Genomic DNA, 17,443 nt, shown 5'->3' on the forward strand with positions numbered 1-17,443 from the left:
TGCTTCTTGATCACTAGAGACAAAGAGGAAGATTGTGCATCCTAAAACAGTTCTATTCACTAACAGAAGAACAAAAAAAGTTCTTGTATTTCTATAGTGCTTTTGACACAGAAAAATAGCTCTAGGTACTTTCCAGAGAGAAAAATGAAAAGGAAGAGAGGCAATGCCATAATGGGAGAGATGACAGACAGCCAGGTTAACATGCTGTGTTTTAAGAATGGAGCTTGTACAGTGCATGCAGGACTCCTTTTTTTTACCCAGTATGTAGAATGAGAGAGCGCATTGCTGGATCTAGTAATGGGAAGTGAACCAGATCAGATAAGACAAGTAAGTATAGGGGGGCATCTAGGTAATAGTGACCACAGCATAAGATCTTAAGGTAAAGCTTGAGAAGGACATAAGTAAGACAAAGCCCAAAGTAATATACTGGGGGGAGAAAGGCTGATTTTAAGTGGATGAGAATGGAACTAGGAAAAATTAAACTGGAAAAATTTATTGACAAGAAATAGAACAGTGGAAAACATTTCAAAATGGTGATTGATAGAGTCCGGGAGAAATATCTTCCACTAAAAAACAAGAGCAAACTAGCCAGTAATGACACACTATGGATTAATCAAGAAATAAAAGCAAAACTGAATCTAAAAAAAGGCATCCACAAAGTACATAGATGACAAAAGGGAATATGCAAAGGTGAGAAAAGAAGTTAAAAAAAATTAGGAAGGCAAAGAAAACCTACTAAATTAAATTACCATTTAATTTCCTATTCATCAATAAAGTAATCTACAGCCACATAAATAAGAAAAGAAAAATCAATATCGAGATAGGGCCACTAAGGGATACACAGGATAAACTCACAGGCAAAGGCAGCCAAATGCCAGAAATATTAATTACTTTGCCTTGGCATTTATCATGGAAACACTGGACATGACTTTAGATGAAGAGATCAAAAATATAAAGGCAATTAAGACAGAAATAGGGCAGATAACTGAAACTAATCAAACTTAGAGAGGATAAAACTCCAGGTCCAGATGGATTGCATCCATGCACATTAAAAGAAGTTAGGGAAGAGGTAGCAGAGGCACTATTACAAAGGGAATAGTGCCAGAGGATGGGTGAACAGCTAATGTAATTCCTATATTTAAAAAAGGATATCAAACAAGTCCAGGTGACAATAGACCAAGTAGCTTAACAACAATGGTAAGAAAGATAATAGAATCCTTATTCAAAGATGTAACAGAAAAAACATCTAGAAACTGAAAACATAATCGAGTCAGAGTCATTTATGGTATAGAAGGAGGTCATTTGGCCCATCAAGACCATGCTGGCTCTCTGTGGAGCAATCCAGTCAGTCCCACTCCCTCGCTCGATCACGGTAGCCCTGCAAGTTTATTTCCTTCAAATGACCATCCAATTTCCTTTTGAAATCATTAATTGTCTCTGCTTCCACCACCCTCATGGGCAGCAAGTTCCAGGTCACTACCACTCGCTGTGTTAAAAAAAAGTTCTCTCATTCCCCGTGCATCTCTTGCCCAAAACCTTCAATCTGTTCCTTAGTCCTTGTACCATCAGTTAATGAGAAAAGCTTTTCCTTGTCTAACTTATATAAGCCTGTCATAACCTTGTACACATCTATCAAATCTCTCCTCAATTCCTTTGCTCCAAGAAGAAAAGCCCCAGCTTTTCTACCCTAACTTTGTAACTAAAATCATCCCTGGAACCATTCTGGTGAATCTCCTCTGCACCCTCTCAAGGACCCTCACCTCCTTCCTAAAGTGTGATGACCAGAACTGGACACAATATTCTAGATGGGGCCTAACCAGAGCTTTATAAAGGTTCAGCACAACTTCTCTGCTTTTGTACTCTATGCCCCTATTTATAAAGCCCAAGATCTCATACGTTTTACTAACCACTCTCTCAATATGTCTTGCCACCTTCAAAGATCTATGCACATGCATCCCCAGGTCCCTCTGTTCCTGCACACTCTTTAGAACTGTGCCATTAAGTATATATGGCCTCTTCCTTCTGCCAAAATGCATCACCTCATACTTGTCTGTATTAAATTCCATCTGCCACTTGTATGCCCATTCTGCTAACCTATCTATGGCCTGTTGCAGGTGGTTCATATCATGCTCACTGTTTGTCACTCCTCCAGGTTTGGTATCATCGGCAAATTTTGAAATCTTATTCTGTATTCCAAGATCCAAGTCATTTATATATAGCAAAAAAAGCAACAGTCCCAGCACTGACCCTTGGGGAACACCACTGTCTACCATCCTCCAGTCTGACAAACAACCATTTACCACAACTCAATGTTTTCTGTCTTTAAGCTAATTCTTTATTCAATTGGACACTGACTCTCCTATTCCATGAGCCTCAATTTTGTTAACCAGCCTTTTATATGGTACTTTATCAAACACTTCCTTAAAATCCATATAAACATACACTGCATTCCCTTCATTCTCTGTTACTTTATCAAAAATTTAAATTAAATCAGTCAAGCATGAGTAGTCACAGATTTCAAAAGGCAAAATCATGCTTGACCAACCTTACTGAAATCTTTGAAAAAATAACAGAAAAGGATGGATAAGGGTAATGCAGTGGACATAATATATTTGGATTTCCAAAAAGTCTTTGCTAAGGTACTGTATAGTAAACTCGTGACTATGATTAGAACATGAAGCATCAGGGGACAAGTAGCAAAATGGATAGCAAGCTGGCTACGAAACAGAAAAGAGAGAGTAGGGGGTAAAGGTAGTTTCTCAGATTGGCAAATGGTGGGACGTGGTGTTCCAGAGGGATCGGTGCTGTCTCCACTGTTGTTCACCATTTACATCAAACAGCTGGATTCGGGAATCGAAGTACAATTTCAGAATTTGTGGATGACACAGAATTAGGGTGTGTAGTTAATATAATGAAGGACTGTGACAAAAGACAGGAAGCTTCCAGAGTGGGTAGTAACTGACAAAGTCAATATAGATAAATATGAGGTAGTACATTTTGTAGGAAGAATAAGGAGGCACATATGCCTTGGAAAATGTGCTTAAATGGAGCAGAGGAACAGAGAGATCATACAAATCAATAGGGAATTCAGGAGAAACTTCTTTATACAGTATTATGAAAGTGCTTCCATTTTTAAAATTTTTTTGAGGACTCTTTAAAAATTGTGGAAATTGATTCATTTGAAAGACTGAAGAGATTCCACAGATGCTGGACTTGTTTTTTTTTTAAAAAGGTCACTGGAAGAACTTGGGACTTTGTTTAAAAACAAACCCTTACTGGAAGTCACATGTCTGAAGCTAAGTAAACAGCAGGAACCTTGATGACTATGGGAGTTGTTTACCGAGAAATGACGCCAAGATTTACGGTGGTCATGAGTTGGTCTTGTTTTTGGATATTGTTTTGAGTCAGCTGGCGATAAGCCCACTAAGAGAGAAGCCACCAGATCTAAAGGTCTGCTACCTGACCCGAACCAGACGACATGTGTCGGGTTCGGGTTGGGTTGGGTCGCACTTCCAGGTCCGGCATTTGGGCTCTGGTCGGGTCGGGCCGGATCAGACATGTTCTATCCCCACCTTAGGTAAGTGACTCCAATGTTAATTTACTTTTTGGACTTTAAAGGTGGTTTTGTTACAGTTATTTTAAGCTTGTGCAGATAAGGAACAAAGTGAAAAATGGAAGGTAAATTAACTGTTGGGTCGGGCCGGGCGTGGGAAAAAATGGAAGGACTCAGGTCGGGCTTGGGGTCGGATGGGGTTCTGTCAGGCTTGGGTTAGGTCTCATTTGCAGACCCAAGCAGGCCTTTAATCAGAACATCCTTTTGTACCTCTTTGAGAAACTCTGAGAATCCAGTGTGAGAACTGGAGAAACAAATGCAGCATTTCTCCTGAAAAGCCTGCCAGACTAACCCTCGAGGTCGCCGGAAGAGAACTGCTCCAAAAAAGATCCCAGTGAAAGCCATCTCCGTGTACCTGGACGCCAGACCAGAGGGCCAGCGGAGAACATACCATATCTTATCCTTTTTCTTCAAGAATTAACAATTATTTGGTCAAAATATTTTTGTTTGTCTTTTTTGTAAAGTGAATCTCTGCATAGAAAACTTCTTTATTTTTTCATTAACTGGTGTGTGCATGCATATGTTGGGGCTATTTTAGAAGGGTATATATTTATACTTTCATATTTCAAACTGTTAAAGTTTTGCATCTTTATTGATAAGTTTTGTTTAAGAAACAACAAATTATTAATTTATTATAAAAGAAACCTGGTTATTGGATTTTATTCTGAAACTGAAATAGATCAAGTATATAATTGGCCGTATTGGTAACTGGGTAAAACATTTAAATATATGTTGTGACCCGTGGATAAGTGGAACTAGAGAAAGACAGTGCAATCCTGCAGCCTCGGATGTAACAACAGGGAAATGTTAAGAATATGAAACTCACTGCCACAGTGGGTAGTCGAGGTGAATAGCATAGATGCGTTCAAGGGAAAGCAAGATAAACATATGAAGGAGAATGGAATAGAAGGATATGCTGATGGCATTAGATGAGGAAGGGTTAGCATAAACACCAGCATGGTCCTGTTGGGCCGACTGGCCTGTTTCTAGGCTGTAAATACTTTATAATATTTTGTTAATGACCAGGTAATCTGTTTTTGTGATGTTGATTGAGGGATAACTATTGACCAGGAAACCAGGGAGAACTCCCCTGTTCTTCTTCCAGTGGTGCCATGGATCTTTAATGTTCATCCAAGACGGGTTTGGCACTTCCGACAGTGCAGCACTCCCTCAGTACTGCGGTGAAATGTCAGCCTAGATTTTGAGTTCAAGTTTCTGGAGTGGGACTTGAACCCACAACTGTCTGGCTCGGGGTGAGTTCTACCCACTGAGCCACGGCTGACACTGAAGTACTAAACAGATCTTTAACTCACTACCTCGGCTGAAACCAGCATTGTGAAGTGACTAACCATTGTGGCAACTGCCCAATTATCATTGATTTCAACATAAGTGAAAACCGTGCTGTTTTGATGATGTGCGCCCGATATCCAGTGCTGGTTTCAGGCCCGGGTGAAATTTTCTCCTTCAGATCCTAACAAACCTGTAACATATGTTTAGCATTTTGCACTTTTAATCCAGATTTGCAGCATTGTTCTTATGGAAGCAATTACAGCTTAAAATTGGGCACTGTGTCTGGAATCGATGCTGCGATGCCCGAACCAGGTATTAATCAACCTCTATTTCTGAATAATTGAGTGAACCTTGTATAAAATACACGCATTTACATTTTAGGCAGGGACGCCAAACAAAAATTATCTCAACTGTTTTTGAATACTGGTCTCAGGAAAATCTGATTGGCAGGTTTAGAAAGGAAACCCCTTGATTGGTGTAGTGTTTAAACTAAACTACATTGTGTTCCCCATGAATTTAAATGTATCGAGCTCATAGGAGATTTATCATTCTCACAGTTAACACTAAAACATCCTGCGATGCATCTTTTTTATTTTGAATGCATTATAACTGTAAAGTGACTATTTGCCACTAAGAGTAGAAACCTGATCTATTTGGCCCAGCACTTTTGTGTCATAAAGGCAGCTTTCTGAACTGATTATGGTGAGTGTTTAACGGATCAGCCCCACATGAACAGAAGAACTTTGAAATTTTTTTGATTGATTAATTAATTCCACCTTGTTTGACACTGGGATGGGAGGTGCAGTTTGTGTTATGCACTGGCCTCCCCAGTGCTGTGCAATCCTTCCTCTTCACCCTGTGAGCCACAACCAGCAGCAGCAGCGATTTGGCTCAATATAAAATCATGCCTTGGAGGAGGAGTTGAATCTGAGGATGTAACTCAGGGGGCAAAAAGATGAATTTAACAAAGTCTATAAATTGGTGAAAAATGGCAGATGAAATTTAATTCGGACAAGGATAAATGAGCAAAAGAAAGAAAAAATAGGCAGGTTGAAGTAATGGCGCGGGGTCTTGGTGGTGGTACTGGAAGCAGGTGCTGTTGCTGCACGAGCAAAATGCAGCCAGCCAACCATGATCACATGGTGGCTAGCCAATTAAGGAAGGGGAGGCATGGGGCCCGTGCAATCAAGCACCAGAGGTGGGGAATGAGGCGTGATGGCGCCATTATCTGACAAGACTGCAGGTGCTGGTGCCATATTTAAAGCGCTGCCATCCCTTTATTCACTGCTGCCTGGTTTAAAGGAGTGCCTTCCTGAGTACTCTCTGCTGCCCCTTCTGCTGCTTCTGCTCCCTAATAGGCAAGGAGCTGAACACAAGCCTGCAGCACCCACAGCTGAAGTAAGACACCGGGTGGCCCCACGGTTTAGCAATGTCTCCCTCAAGATTCTCTTCCAGGCTGCAAGGATAAGGTGGGAGGTTCTCTTCCCCAGGGACAGGTGGAAGCGACCTGCCCACCTGACCATGCAAGCCTAGATGGAGATTGCAAAGGAGATCAGCAGCCATGGGGTCACCCCCAGGACGTGGATCCAATGCAGGAAGTGGGTCAATGACCTGATTTGGGCTAAGGTGAGTGCTCCAAACACTTTGGACCCTTTGGACATTGCATGTGGCAGAGTGAGAGGGAGTGTTTGGTGGAAAGGGAGTGACCAGCCAGTCATGTGTATTGGGGAAGGACAGCAAGACATGCTGCCTGAGGCTTGGCTGCATCTTGGTGAGAGGCACACATCAGTCATTGTATAACCCGACACAGTCCCTCAAGAGGGACTGCATGCAGGAGGCATATGTGTGTCCGCATCATGGACCGCTGGAGTATCATCAAAGGTCTTGGACTTGCCCCTGCTGGGAGACTAACTTTGTTCATCACTGTATCTGCAGGAGAAGACAGCCCACAATCGGAAAGAGCATGTCAAGACCACCGGTGGAGTGCCTTATCTCCATGTCTTAAGCCTGGTGGAGGAGGTGGCCATGGAATTAGGACAGCATGGTGGTCACTCCATATCTGATGGCGAGACAGAAGAGACTACCTACCACAGTGAGTGAACATGTCCTGAGGCACAAGGGTGCATCTGCTACAAATGAGCCATGTTAACCACTGTATAAATAGAGCTGCACAGTAGGGTGGCTGGATAAAGATCTGAGCTTAGAAATTCCAATTCAGCTGTGAAACGGACAGTGTGATTTTTTTTTAAGCCAGTCTGGTCGGAAAGGAGAAGCCAACAGGAAATTTCTCAGCCCTGAAATTACCAGTCATGGACCTTAAAATGTTTTACCACGGACACTGGTATGGACATGTTGCTGACCCCTGGGGATATGACGGAGCATAAACATGCCAGTTAGTCTGGAAAGGTCTCTGCCTATTTCGTACATTTCCTTCTCAGGCTTGGAGTGAGCAGTGGAAACTCCTGTCTTAAGTAGCCAAAATTTCATAATATTGGAATGATCAGACAATGATGTCACGTAGATAAACATAATTTTGCATAATTTATGACATGATTATACTTGTTGCTTATCATGGTCAATTAACCCGAGTGTCCACAGATCCAAAGCTTATGATTGAAGTACCAAAGAGTTCAAGAGGGAAAAGGTGAGTCAGAAGATCTTTGGTTTTGGCTTTGAAAGCTTCCTAGCCCTTTTGAGTGTGGGCTCCCCTGCAGGAATCCCGATTCTCAGATTTTTGCAGGAACAGAAGGACCAACAAGGCATGTCAAGCAGAGGTGGTTGTGTTAGTAGGCGATTCCAGTCTAAAATACCCGAAAACGTCCATTCTAAATTGAGGCGAACAGCATAGATGCATTTGAGGGGAAACTAGATAAACACGAGGGAGAAAGGAACAGAAGGATACATTGGTAGGGTTAGATAAAGAAGTATGGGAGGGGGCTTGAGTAGAATATTAACACCTGCGTGGACTAATTGGGTCAAATGGCCTGTTCCTGTGTTGTAACTTTGCATACATCACAATAGAAAACGTATGCCATACCATTCAAGGCAAATCTCACAGGTGAAATCAATGTGGGGCAAGTACTTGTGCATTTCATGGTCAAAAAGTATACTGATGAATCCACTGCACGTAAACTGTGCATTTCACAAATAAATCAGAATACACTGACACACCCTGGACAAGCTGTAATTTTAGATCTCGTTTATCTTTAAAAAAAATCATAAAAATGAACGGATGGATTGACATCACTTGCGACAGTGTTTCTCACCTGCTATAAGGATTGTTCTGTGCATTAAGCTGTAATGAATGGCTGCTGTTGCTGCCTGACCCTGAAGGAGGATTCCTGCCCTTTGATCTTTCAGCATTAAATGATGTAGATGGGAGTTCAGTATTGTCTTCCGTCAAAGGATCACCTCCATGTAAGTACTCCAGAGTTTCTATGAATATCAGAAGTATCAGAAAAAAAGTATTAAAATATTAATTTAAAGCATAAATATAATCAGAAAATGCTGGAAATACTCAGTAGGTCAGACAGCATCTGTGAAGGAGGAAGAGTGTTAACGTTTCAGGTCCATGCAAAAAGTTAGAGATGTACCAGGTATTAAGCAAGTACAAAGGCAGGGAAAGGGGTAAGGAGAAAAGCACAAATGGAAGGTCTGTGACAGGTGAAAGGCAGGAGAAATTAAATGACAATAGGAATGATGGTGCAAGGCAAAAATAAATGGTAATGGGCCAGGTAAAGAAACAAATGATGGACACAGAGGAACTTTAAATGACAACAGCAGAATCATTACTAGCACCTGCTGTTGAAAGAAATGGCAGCAGTGGTCATGATCTGAAATTGTAGAATTCAATGTTAAGTTCAGAAGGTCGTAAAGTGCCTAATCAAAAGGTGAGATACTGTTCCTCGAGTTTCTATTGAGCTTCATTAGTACAATGTAGGAGGCCAAAGACAGAGAGGTCAGAGCGGGAACAGGATGGAGATTTAAAATGACAGGTGACTGGAAGCTCAGGTTCATGCTTAGGGACTGAACAAAGCAATCACCCAATCTGCATTTGGTCTCCCCATTGTAGAGACCACATAGTCAGCAATGAATACTGTATAGTTAAAGCAAACTTGGGAGGACTACAATAATGTTTATTGATAAAAAATACTAGAGTAAACAATGCACATGGAGATATTTTGGAAGCTGCTGATAAAAACACAAATAAAAATACTCCCTAAAATAATGAGTTTTTAATTTCCTTTAACTGGAGACAAATGGTGATTTTAAATTAATTGTTTTTACTTGAGAATAGCAATAAGTAATTGAATAGAGACTCCAGTGACAATGCTTTGATTCGTCACATCAATATAACAGTTTTAAGCATAAATAAACATATGAAGTTTTCTGTTATTGTATCTCTAATCAAAAATGAGGCTTTTAAAAAAAACTTGTATTACTGAGAAGTATTTTAAAATACAAAACAAATGGTTACTTCAGATTTAAATGAATACCAAAAATGAATAATTATGTCTCAAAAGTGAAAAGTCAAAATATTTTCATTCCCACATGTACTGTATTAATTCCTTTGAACAAAAGTAGATTTAGCTGTAAATATTTGTTCAGTAAACTCTTCATATTTAATCTGGTCTGCAGCCAAAATGCATTCCCATTGTGTGAAATGTGTTGTATAATTTCTATTATATCCACAAGCAGTTTGAGATATTTATATTTTGAGGTCACCAGCCGAACTCTGTAGGAGTAGCTGAGCAATACAAACCAGTAGAGTCCCAGGAACAATCTGCTCTTCTGTGAGCCAGTGGCCTCAGTCAAGCAGTGGGAGGGACATTAAAAGTTGGCCTCAGGGCCAGGCAAGGAAGGGAAAATTAGGCAGGGCTCCTGCTCCTGATTGCCAGCAAGTGGACACCCCTGCCCTTGCCCCTGCCCCACCAAACAAGCCACTTTTCTAGAAGGGTATGCATAGAGTTGGGTGAGCACTGCATTGCACCCAGCTGTGATGCCTCCATGTTAGAGTAGCCTGTTGCCACTCAATGCTTAAGGCCAAAACATGAAGACTGTGGTGCTGCTAGGTAACTAATAAAACCCCTGCAAGGAGTAAATGCTTTCAGGAAAAGGGGATAAGAGAAAATTAAGCGTATGGGGAAAGAATAAAAAGCAATGTCTTGGGTGGTATATGGGTATGATGTATGGGTCACCTGGGCTTCAAGTTTGAAATGAACCAAGACTAACGGGATTAAAGTTTCTCGCCAAGTTTTAGGGATCCCATCTGAAATCCGGTCTCAATTTTGTAACAGGCAGTCTCAACCCAGGGCTTAAGAGGCATGGGTGGATAATACAAAACTGCCCCATGGTTTAGGAATGTGACCCAAAGGTATTGAAAGATGGCAGAGTATTGGGAGTTTCAGTGTGCATCTGGTGGTGTGACACCTAACCGGAGATTGTTCAGTGCTGGCAATGATGCCAAAAGTGGAAAAATATTTAATTTCTCATCTTGATGAGCACAAAAACTCACAAGGGAATACAAGATCAGGTCATAAACTTACAATTATGTTTATTCCCCAGCCAGCTTGCTGCAATAAGGAAATATATAATTAAACAATTTAGATTTTAGAAGGGTTAAGCATTATTTTACCATTGAACAATTTTCACTAAACTGACTCTCACATTTTTGACAGGGACTTACAGCAAACACCCTGCAAATATGTGAATTAAATACTGTTAAATTGTTAATGTCATACCTGACTGCACACCTAAAGTGCAAATTTACATACACCACAATGCCTACATAAAGACTTTTGTCAATGTTAACACTCCACCACTTGTTTGGAATGTGCTACATTATACATAAATCCAACAGCGGTACAAGTCAATTCAGGATATATTGCTGGAGGCTCACATTTTATACGAAGCAAGTCAGAGTTTATTTGACTTTGATCTTCATTTCTCGACAGTCTATGTCACTAAGCGAGTACAATTATGACTTACTGTACTTATGGTATTCGATCTACAAAAGGAGCATGGTTGACAAGACCAAGTTATTAGTCAAGGTTGATAAAAATCCAATAAAATGTTGTGTTCTAGGTGCAGTTTTATTTTCCGTTTTAATCATCCATTTCTTTCCAGATGTGCAATTGAGAGAAAAGAATAAATAGGGTCACCAGCCTCTGCAGAAGCAGAGAGTCAATTCTGCTCCAAACTGTACAGCAGGAAACACAATGTGCAAGGCCCATGAGAGCTCCCTCACTTTCATCACCATAAACAGCTCCATCCAGTGACCAATGTGAGAACCAGAAAACTCTTGCATAGAAGGAAAATGATAATCAATGCTGCGATTCAATGATTTACCAACTGGGTGCCTAGAGGATGTTTTTAAATTCTGAGGTAAATTACAATATTACTACAGACAGTTTATCCACAATTATTTTGACATGTAAATGGCTCATAACACACTTTTGAAAGGAATTCAGAAGATGATTAGACCAAAGCACTAATGAGTAAAAATAAAACAATATACATGTAATGCTGAAAAAGTATTTTGTGTTGTTCCATTAGATGGTGTAAAGGTAGTATGCAGGACAGAGAAACAGATTTTAGGATTTAAAGCACAAAAAATTAATTAAATGAAGGTGCAATACAGGAAACCGCCAAACATGGGTGGCGCAGTGGTTAGCACCGCAGCTTCACAGCTCCAGCAACCCGGGTTCAATTCTGGGTACTGCCTGTGTGGAGTTTGCAAGTTCTCCCTGTGTCTGCGTGGGTTTTCGCCGGGTGCTCCGGTTTCCTCCCACCACCAAAAGACTTGCAGGTTGATAGGTAAATTGGCCATTATAAATTGCCCCTAGTGTAGGTAGGTGGTAGGGGAATATAGGGACAGGTGGGGATGTGGTAGGAATGTAGGGTTAGTATAAATGGGTGGTTGATGGTCGTCACAGACTCGGTGGGCCGAAGGGCCTGTTTCAGTGCTGTATCTCTAAATAAATAAAATAAAAATAAATAAACATCAGGCAATGCCAGTACAATCAGGTTAATCGATCATGTATTTGTAAATACAATTCTACATTTCCCAAAAAAGATAGTGAAAGGATTACCCTATATCCTGATAGATAAATGCACCTCCTGATATAATATTACATTATACAGAATAGGAAGGTCCCATGTTTCATCCATGGCCAATGCTGAGTTAGCTGATCTCAAAGTACTAGTATGGTAGGGGTACTGCAATTGAAAGCATTCTTGATCAGAGGAAAATTAAAACCAAATTGACCATTCCTGATTGCGATGTAAGGATTCTTACTGAAAAATGCACATGTCAGAGTCATTTGTGGCAAAGGAGGCCATTCAGCCCATCGAGTCCATGCCGGCTCTCTGCAGAGCAATCCAATTAGTCCCACTCCCCTGTTCGATCCCCATAACCCTGCAAGTTTATTTCCTTCAAGTGCCCATCCAATTTCCTTTTGAAAACAGAGTGTCTCTGCTTCCACCACCCTCGTGGGCAGTGAGTTCCAGGTCATTACACTCGCTGTTCACATTCCCCTGTATCTCTTGCCCAATACCTTAAATCTGTGTCCCCTAGTTCTTGTACCATCAGCTAATGGAAACAGTTCTTCCTTGACTAACTTATATAAGCCCTGTCATAATTTTGTACACCACTCACAAATCTCCCCTCAATCTCCTTTGCTCCAGGGAGAACCACCCCAGCTTTTCCAACTTACCTTGTAACTAAATTCCCCCATCCCTGGAACCATTCTGGCAAATCTCCTCTGTACCCTCTCAAGGGCCCTCACAAGTGTGGTGACCAGAACTGGATGCAATACTCTAGTTGGGGCATAATCAGAGCTTTATAAAGGTGCAGCATAACTTCCCTGCTTTTGCACTCTATTTATGAAGCCCAAGATCCCCCATGCTTTATTAACCACTCTTTCAATATGTCCTGCCACCTTGGAAGATCTATACACACGCACCCTCAGGTCCCTCTGTTCCTGCACACTCTTCACAACTGTACCATTAATTTTACATTGCCTCACCCTATCCCTTCTGCCAAAATGCATCACCTCACACCTGCCTGTATTAAATTCCATCTGCCACTTGTCTGCCCATTCTGCTAGCCTATGTCCTGTTCCAGGCAGTTCATATCATCCTGACTTGAAAATATATCGCTGTTTCTTCACCGTCGCTGGATCAAAATCCTGGAACTCCCTCACTAACAGCACTGTGGGTTTACCTGCCCCAGATGGACTGCAGTGGTTCAAGAAGGCAGCTCACCACCACCTTGTCAAGGGCAATTAGGGATGGGCAACAAATGCTGGCATTGCCAGTGACATCCACATCCCATGAAAGCAAATTTTAAAAGAATCACTGTTCACAACTCCTCCAAGTTTGGGATCATCAGCAAATTTTGAAATTCTACTCTGTATTCTAAGATCCAAGCCATTTATTTATAGCAAAAAAAAAAGCAGTGGTCCTAGCACTGATCCTTGGGGAAACACCACTGCCTACCGTCCTCCAGTCAGAAAAACAACCATTTACCACGACTCGCTATTTTCTGTCCTTAAAACAATTTTTTAAATCCAACTGAACACTGGCACTTCTATTTCACGAGCCTCAATTTTGTTAACTAGCCTTTTATGTGGTACTTTGTCGAATGCTTTCTTAAAATCCATATAGACAACATCCACCACATTCTCTTCATCAACCTTCTGTTAGTTCATCAAATAATTCAATTATATTAGTCAAGCATGATCTGCCTTATACAAATCCATGCTGGCTAGCCTTAATTAACTGAAACCTCTCCAAGTGCGTGTTGATTTATTTCTCCTGATTATTGTTTCTAAAACCTTACCCACCACTGATGTTAAACTAACTGGCCTTTAGTTGCAAGGACTGTCTTTAGACCCTTTCTTGAATAAGGATACCACATTTGCCACTCTCCAATCGTCTGGCACCTCCCCCATATCTAGGGAAGATTGGAAGATTATGGCAAGACCTTCTGCTATCTCCACCCCCACTTGCTTTAGCAACCTGGGATGCAAGCCATCTGGACCAGGTGACTTGTGTACCCTAAGCATAGCCAGCTTTCCAGTACACTCTCAATTTTTACCTTATCCATTGCCTCTACTCCCTCCGCTTCTACCGATATTTTGTCAGATTCCTCTTCCTTAGTAAACATCGATACAAAGCCCTGTGCTTCTAAGTCTATATTACCCTCTGCCCCAAATAGGCTCCACTCCACCTCTTACTACCCGGTAGAAGATATGAATTAGGAGCAGAAGTAGGCCATTCGACCCCTCGAGCCTGCTCCGCCTTGCAATAAGATCATGGCTGATCTCTTTGTGTCTCAAATTCCACATTCCCATCTATCCCTGCTAACCTTTGATTCCCTTGCCTAACACGAATCTACCTACCTTGACCTTAAAAATATTCAATGACCCCACCTCCACCACATTCTGAAGCAGAGAGTTCCAAAGTTGCACAACCCTCTAAGAGAAAGAAATTTCTCCTCTTCTCTGTCCTATAAGGGCGATCCCTAATTTTAAAACAGTGCCCCCTAGTTCTGGACTCACCCACAAGAGCAAACATCCCCTCCACATTCACCTTATCAAAACTTATGAACTTCAATCAAGTCTCCCCTCACCCTTCTAAACTCCAGGTGAAAACAAGCCCAGTCTGTCCAACCTTTCCTCTTAAGACAACCCGTTCATTCCAGGTATCAATCTAGTAAACCTCCTCTGAACCGCCTCCAACGCATTTACATCCTTCCTTAAATAAAGAGACCAAAACTGCACACAGTATTCGAGATGTAGTCTCACCAATCCCCTGTATAGCTGAAGCATAACATCCTTACTTTTATTTTCAATTCCTTTCGTAATAAAGGATAGCATTCCATTAGCCTTCTTTATTACTTGCTGTATCTGCATATTAACTTTTTGTGACTCATGCACTAGAACACCTAGATCCCTCTGCACCTCGGAATTTTGCAGTCGTTCTCCGTTTAAGTAATACTCTGCTTTTTTATTCTTCTTGCCAAAGTGAACAACTTCATATTTTCCCACATTATACTCCATCTGCCAGATTTTTGCCCACTCACTTAACCTATCTATATCCATCTGCAACCTGCTTATGTTCTCTTCACAACATACTTTCCTACCTATCTTTGTGTCATCAGCAAATTTAGCTACCATGCCATCACTCCCCTTATTTAAGTCATTGATATAAATTGTAAAAAGTTGAGGCCCCAGCAGAGACCCCTGCGGGACTCCACTCATCATATCCTGCCAATCAGAAAAGGATCCATTTATGCATACTCTGTTTTCTTCCAGCCAGCCAATCTTCTACATGCTAATATGTTCCCACTACACCATGAGCTCCTACTTTGTGCAATAAGCTTTTATGTGGCACCTTGGCAAATGCCTTCTGGAAATCCAAGAACAGTACATCAACAGACCCCCCCCCCCCCCCCCCCGCTTCATCTAAAGCACATGTTACTGTTTCAAAGAACTCCAATAAATTGGTTGAACATGATTTCCCTTTCACAAAACCATGCTGAATTTTGGGTTCTCTTTTAACACTGTCTGCCATTCTATTTTCATATTCCCTCTTTACCAGTCTCACTTTCCTCTTCACCTCCCCTCTCAACTTATTGTATTTGGCCTGGATCACACTTGAAGAATTCACCTGGCATGCATCATATACCCTCTTTTTTTTTGTTTCATCATAATCTCTATCTCCCTCATAAGAACTAGGAGCAGGAGTAGGCAATTCAGCCCCTCGAGCCTGCTCCGCCATTCAATATGATCATGGCTGATCTCATCTCCACTTTCCTGCCTGTTCTCCATAACCCTTCAACCCATTACTAACTAAAAATCTGTCCATCTCCTCCTTAAATTTACTCAATGTCCCGGCATCCACCGTATTCTGGGGTAGTGAATTCCACAGACTCACAACCCTTTGAGAGAAGTAATTTCTCCTCATCTCTGTTTTAAATCTGCTACCCCTTATCCTAAAACTATGACCTCTCGTTCTAGATTGCCCCACCAGAGGAAATATGCTCTCTATGTCTACTTTGTCAATCCCCTTAATCATCTTATATACCTCAATTAGATCTCCTCTCATTCTTCTAAACGCTAGAGAGTAAAGGCCGAAACTGCTCAATCTCTCTTCATAAGACAAACCCCTCATCTCTGGAATCAATCTAGTGAACCTCCTCTGAACTGCCTCCAATGCAACTACATCCCTCTTCAAGTAAGGGGACCAAAACTGTACACAATACTCCAGATGTGATCTCACTAATGCCTTGTACAGTTGCAGCAACACTTCCCTACATTTATACTCTATTCCTTTAGCAATAAATGCCAAAATTTCATTTGCCTTCCTTATTACCTGCTGCACCTGCATACTAATTTTCTGCGAATTATGCACGATGATACCCAGATCCCTCTGCACCGAAGCACTCTGAAGTTTCTCTCCATTTAGATAATAATTTGCCTTTCTATTCTTCCGACCAAAATGGATAACGTCACACTTATCCACGTTAAACTCCACCAAATTTTGGCCCATTCACCTAACCTTCCATATCCATTTGTAAATTACTTATTTCTTTATTGCATCATCATCCAAGGAGGCCTGTTTTTAGGTTCCCCGACCTTCCCCCCCTTGTTGGAAGGTACCTAGTCTGTACCTGAAGCATCTCTGCCTTAAAGATAACCCATTGTTCCATTATAGTTTTTCCTGTTAGTCTTTCATTCAATTTTATCCTGGCTTGATCCCATCCTATTGCATTGAAATTAGTCCTCTTCTAATCTAGCCATTTAACCTTATATTGTTCCTTGCTTATCTTGCGAGTCTAAACCTTATTTTAGTTTAGAGATACAGCACTGAAACAGGCCCTTCGGCCCACCGAGTTTGTGCCGACCATCAACCACCCATTTATACTAATCCTACACTAATTCCATATTCTTACCACATCCCCACCTGTTCCTATATTTCCCTACAACCTACCTATACTAGGGGCAATTTATAATGGCCAATTAACCTATCAACAAGCAAGTCTTTGGCATGTGGGAGGAAACCGGAGCACCCGGAGGAAACCCACGCAGACACAGGGAGAACTTGCAAACTCCACACAGGCAGTACCCAGAATTGAACGCGGGTCGCTGGAGCTATGAGGCTGCGGTGCTAACCACTGCGCCACCCCTTATGATATGATAATCACTCTTACCCAAGTGTTTCCTCACAGACACTTGGTTCACCTCATTTCCCAGCACCAGATCCAGCATTGCCTCCTTTTTAGCTGGGTGGAGAACATACTGATCAAGGAAGTTCTCCTGAATACAATCCAGAAATTCCTCCCCCTTTCCCATTACTCTAAAATTATCCCAATTGATATTTGGGTAATTAAAGTCCCCCAATATCACCACTCTATAGTTTTTGCACATCTCTGTGATTTCCCTGCATATTTGCTCCTCTATCTCTCTCTCTAACTATTTGGAGACCTATAGAATACCCCCAGTAGCACATACCCTTTTTACCTCTGATCTCTAA

The 17,443-nt window shown here is 41.4% G+C and overlaps 1 protein-coding gene across 5 annotated transcripts in view; it reads right to left on the minus strand.

Annotated features, from left to right (window-relative positions):
• wdpcp (WD repeat containing planar cell polarity effector) overlaps positions 1-17,443 on the minus strand; it is a 173,408-nt gene that overhangs the window by 11,558 nt on the left and 144,407 nt on the right. For all 5 annotated transcript variants that reach the window (XM_068044232.1, XM_068044233.1, XM_068044230.1 and 2 more), the window contains one exon: positions 8,170-8,338. In XM_068044232.1, the coding sequence (XP_067900333.1) occupies positions 8,170-8,338 (169 nt within the window). The remainder of the gene's footprint in view (positions 1-8,169; positions 8,339-17,443) is intronic.

This window comes from Heterodontus francisci, chromosome 13 (assembly GCF_036365525.1).
Source record: "Heterodontus francisci isolate sHetFra1 chromosome 13, sHetFra1.hap1, whole genome shotgun sequence".
In the NCBI taxonomy this organism is placed as follows: Eukaryota; Metazoa; Chordata; class Chondrichthyes; order Heterodontiformes; family Heterodontidae; genus Heterodontus; species Heterodontus francisci.